Source organism: Papaver somniferum, chromosome 2 (genome assembly GCF_003573695.1).
Source record: "Papaver somniferum cultivar HN1 chromosome 2, ASM357369v1, whole genome shotgun sequence".
Taxonomy (NCBI): Eukaryota; Viridiplantae; Streptophyta; class Magnoliopsida; order Ranunculales; family Papaveraceae; genus Papaver; species Papaver somniferum.
In genome coordinates, this window is record NC_039359.1 from 98,073,056 (window position 1) to 98,090,132 (window position 17,077).

A 17,077-nucleotide genomic window follows, 5' to 3' on the forward strand; every position below is an offset into this window, starting at 1 on the left:
TCAAAAAAAACAACCCCAGAGCGTATGTTGTGGTTGTTGAACATCGTTAATTAGATCAAGCGTAAATGTTACGTAACCTCTGTCAATAGTTTTAACTTCATCCATTCTAAACTTTGGACCGCAAACTCTTTGTGATGAATTATTATTTTTTTTCGATGGGGTTGCTAATTTTTGAGTTTTTTTCCCAAGATTGAGGTGAAATAAATGAGGTGTTTGAGATTTAAAGTTAAAATTGAGCAATTTTTAGGAGTTTGAGATTGAAAGATAAGATTGGAGTGAAATTATAATAATGTTAGAGCATTGCTCGGTCGAACTCGCATGCGTAACTATCTCAAGCATGTTTGTCAATGTTAGTGATCAAAACTATAAGTCTTGATTTCTAATCTATTATAGCTAAGTCTCGGACTAGGATAGAAAGTGTAGTTGAGCTCAATGACTTCATGGCGATTCATCATACAAGTAGAAGAACTACTCAAGGAACCGGTCGAACTTCTCGACAAAAAGGTATGTGAAGACTTGAACTTATCTATCACTCAAAAGTCTATCTACTCTATCTCCTACTCTTTGAGACAAGAAGTTGTATGATATATATATAGACTTGGATTATACACATTTGGTATTTCAAGCCGAGTATACCTCGCTTATCTATATCTCGAAATATGTGTCGGTAAGCTTTTCGCTTTGATCAAGTTTATCTTTACCATGTGACGAAAGTCATGATATGTTTCAATCATCTTGAAAATTGCTTTGACGAGAAATGGTGTAACAACTGTATAACGTCCTCTAAGAATGTTTCAATGATTGAAATGAGAGTTTATATTACATAACCAATAGTGGACATAAGCATTGTTTTGGAATCACATTTATGTATAAGTCATATTCCTTGAACCAAAGTTTGTGAACTTTGTTGATCAAGAGATCCGGAAGAATGACGTGAGGCAAGTCTGCGAAATCAGTCCGCGAACTGCCGAAGTTCTCAAACTCGAGAATTTCTGGTGGAGTTGACAAACTACTTGCGTGAAGCTAAGTCCGCGAACCCAGTCCGCGAACCGGCGAAGTTCTCATACCCGAGAATTTCTGGTGGAGTTTGTAAACTTTTCCTGGTAACTTAAGTCCGCGAACCTAGTCTGCGAACTTGAGAAGGTTATATATCTGAAGATAATTTCTGAACTTAAACATAAAAAGACTAAGGAATGCAGTTTGCAAACCGTGGCTATAAAAGTTCATGAACCGATTCAAGTGGATCAAATCATCTTTGCTTCAATTATGTCTTGTGTAGTACATAAGATTTCCTTGCAATTGAACAACTCTCTAACTAGTTCATTTGAAGTCATTTGAACTATTTATGGTGAAGAAGAACATGATTGATGTGAAATGCTCATATGGCTAACCATTTGGTTAACTATTGTTGAACCAAAAAGTGCATACGTTTGGGTACGGTTAACAAACCTATAAGCGTGCATTGTCAAGTGTGTGTAACAAGCTAAGTTTTTGATCTAACGGTTGAGAAATATTAGCTTGAATCTAAATCAGGTTTTCATCTAACGGTGGATATTGAATGCTTTGTTACTAAGATAACATTGATTGCAAACCCTGATTTGAAAGACTATATAAAGGAGACGTCTAGTATTGTGAAAAACTAATCCCCATACCTTACATGTGATACTAGTTTGAGTGCTAGAGTCGATTCTCCTTTAACCTTTGGTTTTCTTCTTCTAAAACCAGGTTAACGACTTAAAGACTTCATTGGGATTATGAAGACAGGCCGATACTACTTTTATCGTAGTTGTGTGATCTGATCTTGCATATTCTATCGTACGAATACAATTAGATTGATTGGCTTGAGATTGATATCTCCGATAGGCAATATATAAAAAGTAATCACAAACATCTTCGTCTCATTGTTTGTGATTCCGCAACATCTTGTTTCTCTACCATACGATTAAGATTGTTATGAGGTGATTGATAACTCTAGGCTATTCTTCGGGAATATAAGACCGGATTATCAATTGGTTCATGTTCACCTTGATTATTATCAAAAGACGGAACAAAACCTTTAGGGTTTATCTGTGGGAGACATATTGATCCTTTGATAGACTTGTCTGTGTGAGACAGATTTGTTTATTGTCAAAGCCTGCGATTTTGGGTCGTAGAAACTCTTACTTGTGGGTGAGATCAGCTAAGGGAATCAAGTGCGCAGTATCCTGCTGGGATCAGAGGCGCAGGAGCATAACTGTACCTTGGATCAGTGGGAGACTGATTGGGATTCAACTACAGTCCAGTTCGAAGTTAGCTAGGAGTAGGCTAGTGTTTGAGCGGCTTAATACAGTGTGTGTTCAATCTGTACTAGGTCCCGGGGTTTTTCTGCATTTGCGGTTTCCTCGTTAACAAAATTTCTGGTGTCTATGTTATTTCATTTTCCGCATTATATTGTTTTATCTTTATAATTAAAATAATACAGGTTGTGCGTTAGATCATCCATTAAAGTAATCCAACCTTTGGTTGTTGATTTTCATTGATTGATCCTTGGATATTGGTCTTTAGTACCATCCAAGTTATTCCTTGCATTTGATTAGAACTCGCAGTTCCTGCTTGAGTAAATCAAATCAAGAGAGAGAGATATAAACTCGTTGATATACTTTTAATTGATTGAGTCTTGTTGATTCTCTTAAATGTATATTCGAGTTTGTCCATACAGATTGCTAAGCGAAATATTGGGTGGTGTTGTTAGACCCCCGCTTTTTTAATTGGTATCAGAGCAGGCAAACACGTTTAAGACCTTACAAGTCTGTGTTTATAGCGATCTGACTCTATGGACAAGAGTACTATCACTGATAAACGCGTCACCAGAAATAAAAGTTATGTCTCGTCTATTTATATTAAAGAGAAAGATTCTTCAATCTCAAATATAGACGAACCTTGTGTTCAAACAAGACATACAGGCTACGACATGTGTTATTCTGATGACCCTTCAATCTCTCTAAATGAACGGGAAACAACTAAAGAATGTGAACTGATGTTAAATTATGTAAAGTTCAAGCTGATCTAGTGAAACAACATGTCAAAATTCTTCTTTGGGAAATAAGAGACTATAATTCCAAAAACTCTGAAGCTTTTCCTTTATCTCTTCTTAAGGGGAGTCTTGAAAGAGATATCTTGGAAATTAAACATTGCTTGAACAATCTCTCAATTCAAGGATGTTTCAGAAAGTTCTTTAGACCATCTTCATCAACTATTGTGACTGAGAAAGATTTAGAAGAAAAATCAGTGTCCTCTTCTTGCATAAAAGATGTGCCTATACCCTCGTGTCAAAAAAGGTGCACATCACATGAAAGGAGGAAACCTCCACGGATTATTAAGACAATGTTTTCTAACGATCAGGAGGCATGTCCTTTTTGTGATTCAAAAGGACCGGTCAGACAAATGAGTGACTCTAGTGCTCACTCTGTGTATCCTACCAGGAAAGTCAGTTCTATGAGTTCCTTAAATGTTCTGACTCAGAACAAATATCCTGAAAATCCGAGAGAAGATAAGATTTATTCTATCATAAAAAGGGGAGTTAATAATACTTTTGATGAGAACAAGGTATCAGGAAGAAGCCGATGTCCTTCATGTAAGAATCAATTCTCTGAGTCATATTATTGTAAGGATGAATTTTTATGATTATCTTTCTCATCATAATGGTTCTCCTCCAACATTTCGTAAGGAAAAGGATAACCAAAAACAATTTTCATTGAATGAGCTAATAGCTCATACTTGTGTTATATAATCACAAGGTTGAAATCTTACTCACAAAAATCCTAACTGAGTCAGAAATGTTTAGGTATACTCGTTGCCAAAGTGACACTGATTATCTAGCTAATTTCTTATCGTTCTTAGATGGACTATCAGGTAACACTTTTACATGAGTATTTTTTTAGGATTCCTTCTTGTTTCTTGCTACAACTATGCTCAAAAGTGCTTTTCTGTGTTATGGAGTTTTTCAAACCTTGGTTTTGTAGCAAAAGTTTTGTTTGTGGGCCTTTCTTTTCTGGGTAATGTTGCACTCGAACGGGTATCCATGTTCTGGCACGAGTCAACTGTAAGCCCTAAAATCCCTTCCTCAGAAAACCCTTATATACTTACCTATTGAGTTGTAAAAGTCACGTACGCATACTCTAGGTTGTTTTCTGGGTTGTCAAGAATGTCTTCTTCTTCATCTTGCTATGGTGGTTTTGCAAGAGGATTCCTTGACAAAGGTATTGTTGAGTCCAAGAAGAAAAGAACCTTTGTAGATGAATATCATCCTAATGCTTCATGTTATTTTGCCTATATTCATGAGGATGCTGAAAAGGATGATATGATTTCTGCTGAAGTTGTTCATGACTTTCTTAAGTACTTTGGGGAAGAAAAACAAGAGCTCATTGTTACTATGAAAAATCTTGATGCATTGAAAACTGAGTTGGAAAAGGTTACTGCTGACCTTGGTCTCATAAAGTCTTACATCAATGATCTTCGCAAAGAGAATCACCTCTCTAATGCTGCAATGAATGTTGTTGTCCAAAATCTCAAAGAACCATTGTCTCATGAGGATTCTGAACCGTCCATATGATCTTAGTCCGTGTTCAGAATAGCACTGGAGTCTGTTTTCCTTTAGCTTGTGTTCTTTGTTGCCTAGTATGTCTTCTTTTTGGCTTAGTTGGAAGAATAACTAGTGCTTGGAATAGCAATGATTGTGACTACACATAGCTATTATTTTTCATCTTCTTATTTTTTAGGTTTATTTGGTTTAAATTCTAAAAATATTTGGAGGATGATGTTTTTGCAGTATTAATCATTATGATTTGATATATTGCAATTTGTTATGGGATATTGGTGTTTACGTCCGTGAACTATGTTTGTCCCATACTCTGTCAAAAGTAAAGTCATTTGTGATCGGTATTCACGTACTGGTAAAAGAAATGAATAGACTTTTGACAAATACAAAAGTTAAGCCTATATTGTCAAACATTTGATGGAAGATAGGTTAAAATCTTTTGTTTTCAAGGATTATGTCTATTAATTGTCGTTATGCAAATAGTGATTGAAGATAGAATGAATCCTTGTGTATTCCGCAGTATTGATCATCCCTGATCCATATTTTTATGTATTAATGTGAGGCTCCGTAATGCATCTTATGTTGAGCATTATACAACCAAGTTGATTTATTAGCTTAGTTGGTGTTCCGTGAGATATGTTATGTCGAGCATATTGAACTAAATTAATCATCTTGTTTGGTTATTTAGTTATTGCTCCGTAAGTTTTCTTATTTCGAGCAAAACAAATGACAATTAAATTGATTACTTTTGTGATTAGTTTGGTTGTGTATTCCAATTAGATTAATTATGGGCTCTCTTATAATTAATCTAGTTGAGTATTTTCGTGTCTCCATAAGTTCTCTTATGTTGAGAATATTCAATTGAATTGATCACCTCTTGTGTTTAATTTGATTGCATATTCCGATTAAATTAATCATGGGTTTACTTGTGATTAATTTGATTGAGTTATTTGGATATAGAAAATCATTCTCATGGTTTTTGGTTTCCAATAAAATCCTTCTTTTCTTTTGAAATTAAGGTCGCTCTTGTTGTTCTTTCGGGAATGACATCAAATGGAGGAGAGTTCTTTTGAACTTGTGCTTAATAGTCATATCTTGAGGGGTGTGCGATTGTGGAATATTAGAGGGGTTATCTTGTATTTTTAAACTCCTTGATGAATGCATTTAGCTTCGGCTTTATGATTTCATCTGAATTAGTTGGTATGTATTTTTTTTCTTTTGTCATGAAATGTCTCTCTCGGAAATTTTATTATGATCACATTCTTGTACCTTTGCCAATTTTATTGACAAAAAGAGGGAGAATTAATAAGTAGTTCATACTACAAATACATATGGTTTTCGGATCATTATGTAAGGGGGAGTGGTTTCCATGTGAGATAGAGTATTGACTAAGGGGGAGTGATACATATCACCATAGTATTATTGTTGAAGTTGTGATACAATTGAACTTTGACGTTGTGTAATAATACTATGACATTGTATAACAATGATCGAGAACTATGTTTTCTCATTTTTATAGCAACGGATCTTCAACAGCGGTGATGCTAAACTTACAACCTTTGGGATCATTGGAGTACTTGGAAGTGATGAAGATTTCGAGGAATGTTGAAGATTAGACATGTGTAATAGGAGCTACTTAAGTTTCTTTATCTTTTTTGTATTCCAAATGTATTGATAGTTTTGTCAATAAAATTAACAAAGGGGGAGATTGTTAGAGCATTGCTCGGTCGAACTCGCATGCGTTGCTATCTCAAGCATGTTTGTTAATGTTAGTGATCAAAGCTATAAGTCTTGATTTCTAATTTATTATAGCTAAGTCTCGGATTAGGATAGAAAGTGTATTTGAGCTCAAGGACTTCATGGAGATTCATCATACAAGTAGAAGAACTACTCAAGGAATCGGTGGAACTTCTCGACAAAAAGGTATGTGAATACTTGAACTTATCTATCACTCAAAAGTATATCTACTCTATCTCCTACTCTTTGAGACAAGAAGTTGTATGCTATATATATAGACTTGGATTATACACATTTGGTATTTCGAGCCGAGTATACCTCGCTTATCTATATCTCGAAATATGTGTTGGTAAGCTTTTCGCTTTGATCAAGTTTATCTTTACCATGTGACGAAAGTCATGATATGTTTCAATCATCTTGAAAATTGCTTTGAGGAGAAATGGTGTAACAACTGCATAACGTCCTCTAAGAATGTTTCAATGATTGAAATGAGAGTTTAGATTACATAACCAATAGTGGACATAAGCATTGTTGTAGAATCACATTTATGTATAAGTCCTATTCCTTGAACCAAAGTTTGCGAACTTTGTTGATCAAGAGATCCGGAAGAATGACGTGAGCCAAGTCTGCGAACTCAGTCCGCGAACTGCCGAAGTTCTCAAACCCGAGAATTTCTGGTGGAGTTGACAAACTACTTGCGTGAGGATAAGTCCGTGAACTCAGTCCGCGAACCGGCGAAGTTCTCATACCCGAGAATTTCTGCTGGAGTTTGTAAACTCTGCCCGGTAACTTAAGTCCGCGAAACTAGTCTGCGAACTTGAGAAGGTTATATATCTGAAGATAATTTCTGAACTTAAACTTAAAAAGACTAAGGAATGCAGTTTACAAACCGTGAATATAAAAGTTCATGAACCGATTCAAGTGAATCAAATCATCTTTGGTTCAATTGTGTCTTGTGTAGTACATAAGATTTCCTTGCAATTGAACATCTCTCTAACTAGTTCATTTGAAGTCATTTGAACTAGTTATGGTGAAGAAGAACATGGTTGATATGAAATGCTCATATGGCTAACCATTTGGTTAACTATTATTGAACCAAAAAGTGCATATGTTTGGGTACGGTTGACAAACCTATAAGCGTGCATTATCAAGTGTGTGTAAGAAGCTAAGTTTTCGATCTAACGGTTGACAAATATTAGCTTGAATCTAAATCAGGTTTTCATCTAACAGTGAATGTTGAATGTTTTTTTAATAAGCTAACATTGATTGCAAACCCTGATTTGAAAAACTATATAAAGGAGACATCTAGTATTGTGCAAAACTAATCCCCATACCTTACGTGTGATACTAGTTTGCGTGCTAGAGTCGATTCTCCTTTAACCTTTGGTTTTCTTCTTCTAAAACCAGGTTAACGACTTAAATAATTCATTGGGATTATGAAGCCAGACCGATACTACTTTTATCGTAGTTGTGTGATCTGATCTTGCATCTTCTATCGTACGAGTACAGTCAGATTGATTGGCTTGAGATTGATATCTCCGACAGGCAAGATATAAAAAGTAATCACAAACATCTTCGTCTCATTGTTTGTGATTCCACAACATCTTGTTTCGCTACCATACAATTAATATTTTTATGAGGTGATTGATAACTCTAGGATGTTCTTCGGGAATATAAGACCGGATTATCAATTGGTTCCTGTTCACCTTGATTATTATCAAAATACGGAACAAAACCTTTAGGGTTTATCTGTAGGAGACAGATTGATCCTTTGATATACTTTTCTGTGTGAGACAGATTTGTTTATTGTCAAAGCTTGTGATTTTGGGTCGTAGAAACTCTTACTTATGAGTGAGATCAGCTAAGGGAATCAAGTGCGCAGTATCCTGCTGGAATCAGAGGCGTAGGAGCATAAATGTACCTTGGATTAGTGGGAGACTGATTGGGGTTCAACTACAGTCCAGTCTGAAGTTAGCTTGGAGTAGGCTAGTGTCTGAGCGGCTTAATACAGTGTGTGTTCAATCTGGACTAGGTTCTGGGGTTTTTCTGCATTTGCGGTTTCCTCGTTAACAAAATTTCTGGTGTCTATGTTATTTCATTTTCCGCATTATATTGTTTTATCTTTATAATTGAAATAATACAGGTTGTGCGTTAGATCATCAATTAGAGTAATCCAACCTTTGGTTGTTGATTGTCATTGATTGATCCTTGGATATTGGTCTTTGGTACCATCCAAGTTATTCCTTGCATTTGATTAGAACTCGCAGTTCCTGCTTGAGGAAATCAAATCAAGAGAGAGAGAGAGATAAACTCGTTGATATACTTTTAATTGATTGAGTCTTTTTGATTCTCTTAAATGTATATTCGAGTTTGTCCATACAGATTGCTAAGCGAAATATTGGGTGGTGTTGTTAGACCCCCGCTTTTTCAAATAAGTTGTGGGTGTAGAAGGTGTGGTCTGGAGTTGAAAATAATAATATTTATAAGGAGTGGAATTTGAGTCGTTGGATGAGAGTAGTGTTTCCGGCTCAATCAAAGACGCTCGTCACAATGTGAGACGAGACTCGTCTCTATGTGGTCTCAGTATAGGCCGACCAACCTATCTTGAGCCGACCGTCTCAACATGAGATGCGATGGACAAACCCTTTTGTTTTATTTTGAGGGTTTGTCCATCCATTTTGAGTGTTTGTCAGTCCCAATGTGATATGTGGATACAAAATTGATAGATCTTCCTGTTTGTCGGTTCCATTAGGCTTGCTTTAATAAGATATTTTGATAAATAGTTTAAGAGGGAGGATCCATGGACACTCTTATATGGACAAGGTCAGACATGATTTGCGTCATTTTCTCCGCAAAATCCAAACGATAATGAAAGTAAGCGTAATATTCTGATGGTATCTTCCTCTTATAAGACCCTACATTCCTACAAACAAAAAAAAGAACGCAATTCGAGATAGCATACCTCACCATCTACCGATCTTAATTCCAATCGTTAATTTTGAACGGCTGATATTCAAAGGAGTAGATGGTCGTTTTATAAATCTCGAATTGTGTTCATTTTTTGTAGGAATGTAAAGTTTTATAAGAGGAACATATCATCCAAATAATACACTTAAATTCATTATAGTTTGGGTTTTGCGAAGAAAAAAAAAAGCGCAAATCTTATCCGACTTTTCCAATTAAGAGTGTCCACAGATCTACCTCTTTGATAAAAATAAAATAAAAAAACAATTAGGAAAAAAATGAAGAACAATCAAATGCTCCGTATGCCCCCAAAATAAATAGAATAATGCTCCCTCCTACCCAAACAATGTTTGACAAATCGGAGTGGTGACTCGTGAGACATTGCCACATGGGATGGGATCCCGCTCGCAAAGAAATTCCATTTCAGACTAACAAGGTCTCCCACAAGCATAAACCTCGTTACAAGAGAAATAACACTCCGCATCTGAAAACAACAATTTCACAACCGTGTAGTAAATTCATATTTGAAATCCAAGTTGAACTCTATAAAACTTAATGATCCAAATTTTGACATATGCCGTGTAATAAATTCCTATTTGTAATCTAAACAATTTAATGATCAAAGATTTCGACATATGCCAGATGTCACAAAACAAAGCCCGGAGTGTACAAGATTTCGATGATAGTCTAAGACATCATGTACTACTAAACTGCTAACTGTGGTCTGGTGTGGTGTGGTGCAATTAAATCCTCGACAGCATCTCCCATAACTCTTCCCACAACATCATTTATTTATACCTCTGCGCCTCAACTCTGTTCACCATATCTGCATAAAAAAACAAGAAACAATGGCAGCCAAATTTACACCATCCTGCTTCCCACTTATATCTCAATTCATATTACTACTACTGAATATTCAGATAACCAGAGCAAAAGTTCCGGCTGTTATCGTATTCGGCGACTCCTCAGTAGATACCGGAAACAACAACGGAATTCAAACGATTCTCAAGAGTAATTTCAAACCCTATGGCCGTGATTTCCAAGGTGGTCAAGCTACTGGTAGATTCTGCAATGGTCGTGTTCCATCTGATTTTATATCCGAGGCATTTGGCTGTAAACCATTCGTACCCGCATATTTGGATCCAAATTACGGTATAAATGATTTCGCTGTCGGAGTAGATTTTGCCTCCGCTGGAACAGGTTATGATAATGCGACAGCGGCCGTCATGGTAAGTAAAATCCTAGTTGCTTAAACCTCCATTACATTTGATTGTGTTCACGTATAATGTGCATTAATTCCATGTAAAATGCAGTCTGTGATACCTCTATGGCAAGAACTGGAATATTACAAGGAGTATCAGCAGAAGCTTAGAGCGTCCACCGGTGACGTAAAGGCGAACGAGATAATCAGTGAAGCGTTATATCTACTGAGTCTTGGAACAAATGATTTCCTGGAAAACTATTACATGCCGCTGTCGAATCGATCAAGGCAATATACAATAGAAGAGTATCAGAATTTTCTTATCGGAATTGCTGAAAATTTCATTACGGAATTATATAAACTCGGAGCAAGAAAGATATCTCTTGGTGGGTTATGTCCAATTGGGTGTTTGCCATTAGAAAGAAGTAGAAATATGTTTAGCGGAAGTGGGTGCAATGAAGATTATAATAAAATTGCTAGAGATTTTAATGGAAAGCTAAGTGGATTGACTGACAAACTGAATCAACAGCTATCTGGGATTAGATTGGTTCTTTCAAATCCATATGATATATTCTTCGAGATGATGATGAAACCTTCACAGTTTGGTAAGTTTTTTTTCATTTCCGATGAGTTTTGCTTAAAGTTTTTGGAAATGAATCAGCGTACTTTAATTAATTACTCATAAATTCCTTAAACCAATAGTACCAAACAACCACTAAGTCATTGCACGCTAGTTTGTCTTAAATTTCCTCACCAACTAGTCACATTGTGAAATATTTGTATGTTGAGCCATTGGAAACTTGATATTACGATATAATTCGACCTGACAAGAATACGACCTCAGTCTGCACTATGATTCACACCCCAAACTGTAGTAGACTAGACATTTTGTGATGTTGATGAGAGATTTTAACCGATGAGATTGAGGACCAACCGCATTCAATTTTACTTTTAAAAAACTAGTCTGTCACTCTGTTCTTTCATTGTCTTGCTATTTGCAACTTATTTTCATTATCGGTCCTGACAGAAGTACTCCATAGTGAAAAAGTGATACGTTATCTTATTCAGTAAAATTATTGCACCACAAGGATGTGTGGGTTTGGGTCTTTAATGATAGTAGGTAGTTGTTTAGGTAGTAGTAGTTGGGGGCTTAGTTGGGGGAGAGCTAGTTAAGAAAGGTAGATCACCGAAATAATGATAGTTAAAATGTAGGGTTCTTTTTCTTTTGGGTCGTTTATGTACCTGAATTCAGTTTTATTTTTCCTTATTTGATGCAGGATTTGAGAGTGCGGCGGTGGCATGTTGTGCAACGGGGATTTTCGAAATGGGGTATCTGTGTGATGCAAGCAACCCTTTTACTTGCAAAGACGCCAACAAATATTTGTTTTGGGATGCTTTCCACCCAACCGAAAGGACAAATTACATTGTTGCCGATCATCTTGTAAAGACTGTTCTGGCTCAGTTTCTGTAATTCAAAACGTTAGATTACATTAGGTACTTTGTGTGCTGCTGGTGGTGGTATAGATGATATTATATAGTAAATATTGTTGATGGTAGTTTCTCTTTTCTTTCTTTTTCTTGTTTGGTTGAAGACTTGATTCAAGTTCACAATCATCATGCATGAGTTTGGGTGAAAAATGTAATAAACGCTGAGCTCACAAATTTCCTTGCAGATAGCTACTGAGCTAGGCGTCAGTCCCATTTATAAACAACTCATGGAAGATACTACAATTTACAACTACTCCCCCCACTTGAGAACTCAATTGCCCTGCCAAAGAAGGAAAAAAAGAGAACTCAAATGTAAAGAACATCTAGAATGGGCTTCCATGAGTCCATGAATATGTCACCACCACTTCGGAAGCCGTCAGTGAAAAGAACAAATGAAGTAGAAAACTTACCATCATTAGTAGCACAAGAAACAATAATTGTACAAATTGAAATTAACATGTCCAGCTAAAACTAAAAAAAAAAAAAAAAAGTGTTTCTACTTGGAGACTACAACGTCATATACCATCACTAGTAGTAGGGACTTCTCAGATGAAATATAATCCATCATTTTAAACTCTCTTCCGTTTATAGGTGCTCATTCTGGCAATAGTTTCTGTAAGATCCATCCCAGCCCCAGGCATACCAAAGGCATGTCCTGACTGATCACTACTTTTGTGTAGATTCATTACCAAGTCTTCAAAATGTTTCAGGCGTTCTTGTTGATCTTTAAGAAGTTGCTGCTGATCCTGAAGGAGCTGATTTTGGCCCTGAACAACTCTCCGTGTGCTCTCAAGTTCAGCCTGTTGACACCGAGTTAATAAACGTTGACTCTCGAGTTCTGTTTGCTGACTCTTGCTCAATGCTCTCTGACTCTCGAGTTCAGCCTTCTGACTCAGGGTCAGTGCTCGTTGGCTCTCGAGTTCAACCTTTTGGCTCAGGGTTAATGCACGTTGGCTCTCGAGTTCAGCCTTCTGAACCTGGGTTAATGCACATCGACTATCGAGTTCAGCCTTCTGACTTACCGTCAATGCACGTTCATTCTCTAGCTCTGCTTCTAGAGTCTTAACCAATTCATTCACCTGCTCCTTCCTTGTTTCTTTACGTGATGATGTCGTCGATGACATAGATGTACTACGCTGCGGTTCGGTGCTTATTCTCTGCTGGATCAAAACATAATTTTGTATCAGATGTTGTAAACAACTGTTAAGCATACCAAACTTCCCAAAGGCATACCTCGTGTTCACTATCAGAGATGTTATCTGGAATTTGTGCTACTGCTGCAGAGTTTTTGTTAGATTCATTCTAGAAAAACAGCAATCCCAAGAGAATAAAAGAAGAAGTTAGAATGTGAATATAGCTAAACTTAATCAAAGATGAACAAAAAAATGAGTACCTTGATATCATCAGTAGGCTTGATGTTCAGCAAAACTGTATCTTGCAGTCCCTGAACCAATCTCCAATTTGGTCTCCACTTTTGGTCGTCGAGGTAGAACACTTGTGTTGCTTCATTTGCAAGAACAAAAGCATCGTCATGGTACCACTTAAAGTTCACACATATGTTTACTAAATTACCTTCCTTTTGAATAAAATTCTCATTAGGACTTGTGTTGAACCATTCAGTGCTAAATAATACAACTCGATGCCCAAGTTTATAGACCAACTCAATTACATTGGTTGCATAACCAAACAACTCGACCACTTCACCTTCATGTTCTCTAACTATATGCAATCCAGGATTTGGAGCTTTATGCCGCTTATCCCGTCTGACCCAAAAACAAACCCCGTTAATAACACAGCATGGGTATGACCTCATAGAGTGAGGTCCACAAGCCAGTGAGAACAATTCATTTGTGGCTTCTTCTGATTCTTGATGCCGCAAAGTCATCAGCTACAAATTTAAGAAGAAAATGAAGACATGGTGTTAACAAATCTAGCAATGAACATTGTATGTGATCGCAAGCACAATCCTCAAACCAACCCCAGATTCTCAACAATATAAGAGAAATACTCCCTGGAAACCCCATTGAAAACACATACTTTAATCATCTAGAAAGACCCAACTTTCTCTCAAATAAGCTGAACAGAAGGACTTGGTGAACATAATTGAGCCAACTAAACATGTTGCAACATTTGTTTTACTGGTACCTCAAGAATTAGGTAGAGGGCTTATCAGTTGCTTTGGGTCAATAAGTTCATATATCCTGATCATCACATAATCGACTCACTGAAAATCTAAGAGATTTCCCCTGACTCCTGAATGTCGAGAAACAGAACCATACTCTCCAAGTACCATAAACAGCTCAAACCTCTTTGAATATAACGTGGTCGAGATAACATGCTTCTTCTGATTCACTTACCTAAAAGAAAATGCTCCAGGTGTATTCATTTATTGGGATGTCTTGAGAATCTGGGGTTAATTTAGATTCACTCTTGTCCTAAAAGCCTTAATCTTCTATACTTACATGTTGTTTAAGCCATTGTGCAAAGTCTTTTTGTTGCCTTCCAGATAATTTAACACCACTTCCAACTTTCAGTTCTTCGCGGTATTTACTACAAACCAGATAATATATACATATAATTAATTTTTCCATCAAAAGAATAAGATTAATTCAAACAAAAGAAAAAGGAAAAGCTGTAAGGAAAGCGAAATTGATAAGAAGTCACTTACGAGAAGTATGGCTGAACTTCAACACAACTATTCAAGACATACGAATGAGCTTTATCAATCTCTTCTCTTGTCAACGCTTTAACAGGGTCTCGGCCAAGTGGACGAGCATCCTGAGAAAAAACTGAGAGCCCTTCCACAGGCGCCTGGCTTAGTCTGTCAGTGGGTGTTGTCATTCCTACATTAGGCCAACAACCAACCACTTAGAATCATTCTTAAACTTAAACGTGAACAGGTGAAACAAAATTAGTCCGAGATTTTATGTCGCCTAAATTACTGAGTGAAAGAAAATAACAAATTAAACAGAGTTCTGACAGACTATTAACTATAAAGAGCATACACTTCAGGACATCATTGATAATTTATAGCAACAACAAAGCTTGCAATGCAGGATTAGTGATGTCGAGAAGGACACCATTGCAAAACACTTCAACTACCCATTGCACCTATTTTTAGATGTTCTGATCATTTCATCCAAACTTTTAGCCGAAACAAAGGAAAGTCATAGTTTTAGTTGTTTCTAAAGTAGGTGTTTCTGAAATGCACCCAAAATTCATCAAGCTTTTAAATAAAGTTAGGGATTTTATGAAATTTTGAAATAATTTCAAAATTCACCTAACCTAGCTTCAGGTTTTCCAGAACAAATCTAAGAAAAACTCCCAATTCAAAAAGATAAGCAAACAGTAAAACCTAGGGTGCACATAAACCGTAACCATCATGCAAGAGATCCAACAAAGGTACAATTTTTAGGAGGAAAACCACATAAAAGATTCAAATGCAAGATATAAGAAAGCAACAGTCCAAAGATTTATCACTCTCCAACATGAATCTCAACATAGCAAAAATGAAAAACCCAAAATAAAGAACTGAGTGAGAGAGAGAGTGTCTGTACTTGGTTTTGGGGCTTCAGATGACCCGGTTGGTACTCGTTTTCGAATCTTCGTCTTGAAAGATAGTTGAAGAACGAAATCAAGAACCTTGAAAGCTTGAACTAGGGTTTCATTAGATGTTTCTTAGTGTTTTTCTAGGAATTTAGTTTGTTTTTTTTCTACAACTCGGGAAAAATGAAAAATGAGGGGTTGAAGTCTGTCAGAGGCGACAGTGTCTAGGAGAACCCGACAGAAAACTTAAAAACGGAGAGAGTTACCCGAACCCTAGATGCTGTAGAAAAAGTTTCCCGCTTCTGCCGTACAATAATAATAGTACTTCACTCTACTGCGCAGTGCATGGTCTTAACTGGGTAGATCTTACGGCATCCACAATTATGCTAAACTGAGCATTTGTTTGGTCATATTTGGCCATAGTAAAAAAATACCGGACTTTTTATATCAAATTTGACCGTTGATTTTGACAAGTATTTAAAAAAAAATTATTTGCAAGGCTTTAATTTTCAAACTGATCTCAACTTGAGGTTGAGGCTGGCTGGTTGGCCGTGGTTTTTGTCTGTGACTTACTTTTTGCTTCAAAAAAATAATAAAATAAAATAAGTTTACAAAAACTTGGTTAAAAAGACTAAAATCAATAATTCCTGGGTGAAAAGAACATTTAGATTTTGATACTGTTTAAATGGATTAAAATGTAAAAATAGCCAGGATGTAAGCAGTTTCATCCTATCCATCTTCAAATACTTTTTTTATTTTTAATTTACATCAGGATGCGTCCAGTTTCATCCTTGCTATTTTTTAAGTTTAAGTCAGGATGAATCCAGTTTCATCCTTGCTATATTCTTGGTGTCCATTTCACCCATAATAATTTTTACTCGTCCATTTGAACCATGTTTTAAAAATATTTGAACAAATGACCCACTTTCCGATAAGTTTACTTTGTGACGGATTTGGGCCAGCAATGCATGCATTAAAGCACTAGGGCTTTTATGGGCGGGGGCCGGAGGAGCTTCATCTTCACATACAACGGTGAGTGAATCGAACAAAAGTTCAATGTGGGTTCCCGATGATCATAACTAAAAATATAGCTGTAAAAAATCTCATATGTCAATATATATTGAACTAATGCAGTATCGTAAGTTGCATGCAAAATGCAAATTCGGACAACAAATCTCATATGTCAATATAGAACTCATATGTCAATATAGAACTAATCGAGTATCATAAGCTTCATTCAAATTGAAAATTCATACAACATCGAATAGTAGAAGAAAAAGAAAAATTAAATCGAATCTGATTGTGAAACAATTGCAAAATACTTCAACTACCTGTTGCAGATGTTCTAATCATTTCAACCAAAGTTTTAGTCGAAACAAGGAAAGACATAGTTGTACTTGTTTCTAAATGATACTGGACGTATCTTTGGTTGGTCAAGCACATTCCAAGATTTACTGATATCTTGGATATTTATTAATTATGGCATTTTTATTTATTTTATTTTATTTTACTTTTTTTATAATGAAAAAGGCCACCCCAAGGGTATTTTATTAAGAATCAAAATC

General features: G+C 36.2%; 2 protein-coding genes across 4 annotated transcripts; one reads left to right on the top strand and one right to left on the bottom strand.

Moving 5' to 3' along the window:
- Positions 1–10,046: 10,046 nt before the first annotated feature.
- On the top strand, positions 10,047–12,034 carry LOC113353748 (GDSL esterase/lipase At4g26790-like). Its single transcript, XM_026597248.1, has 3 exons — positions 10,047–10,506; positions 10,591–11,083; positions 11,756–12,034. The coding sequence occupies exons 1-3, from the start codon at positions 10,126–10,128 to the stop codon at positions 11,947–11,949; spliced, it is 1,068 nt and encodes a 355-aa protein (XP_026453033.1). The 5' UTR covers positions 10,047–10,125; the 3' UTR covers positions 11,950–12,034.
- Positions 12,035–12,359: 325 nt separating this feature from the next.
- On the bottom strand, positions 12,360–15,797 carry LOC113348521. Of its 3 annotated transcripts, none has more exons than XM_026592326.1 (6): positions 15,524–15,796; positions 14,635–14,809; positions 14,429–14,516; positions 13,360–13,854; positions 13,200–13,268; positions 12,360–13,126 (listed from the first exon to the last, which is right to left on the bottom strand). In XM_026592326.1, the coding sequence occupies exons 2-6, from the start codon at positions 14,805–14,807 to the stop codon at positions 12,536–12,538; spliced, it is 1,416 nt and encodes a 471-aa protein (XP_026448111.1). In that variant the 5' UTR covers positions 14,808–14,809; positions 15,524–15,796; the 3' UTR covers positions 12,360–12,535. The 3 variants fall into 3 exon arrangements, with proteins under 3 accessions (XP_026448111.1, XP_026448112.1, XP_026448113.1); XM_026592327.1 differs by having other exon boundaries at positions 12,360–13,123; positions 15,524–15,791; XM_026592328.1 differs by lacking the exon at positions 13,200–13,268 and having other exon boundaries at positions 12,360–13,123; positions 15,524–15,797.
- Positions 15,798–17,077: the final 1,280 nt, after the last annotated feature.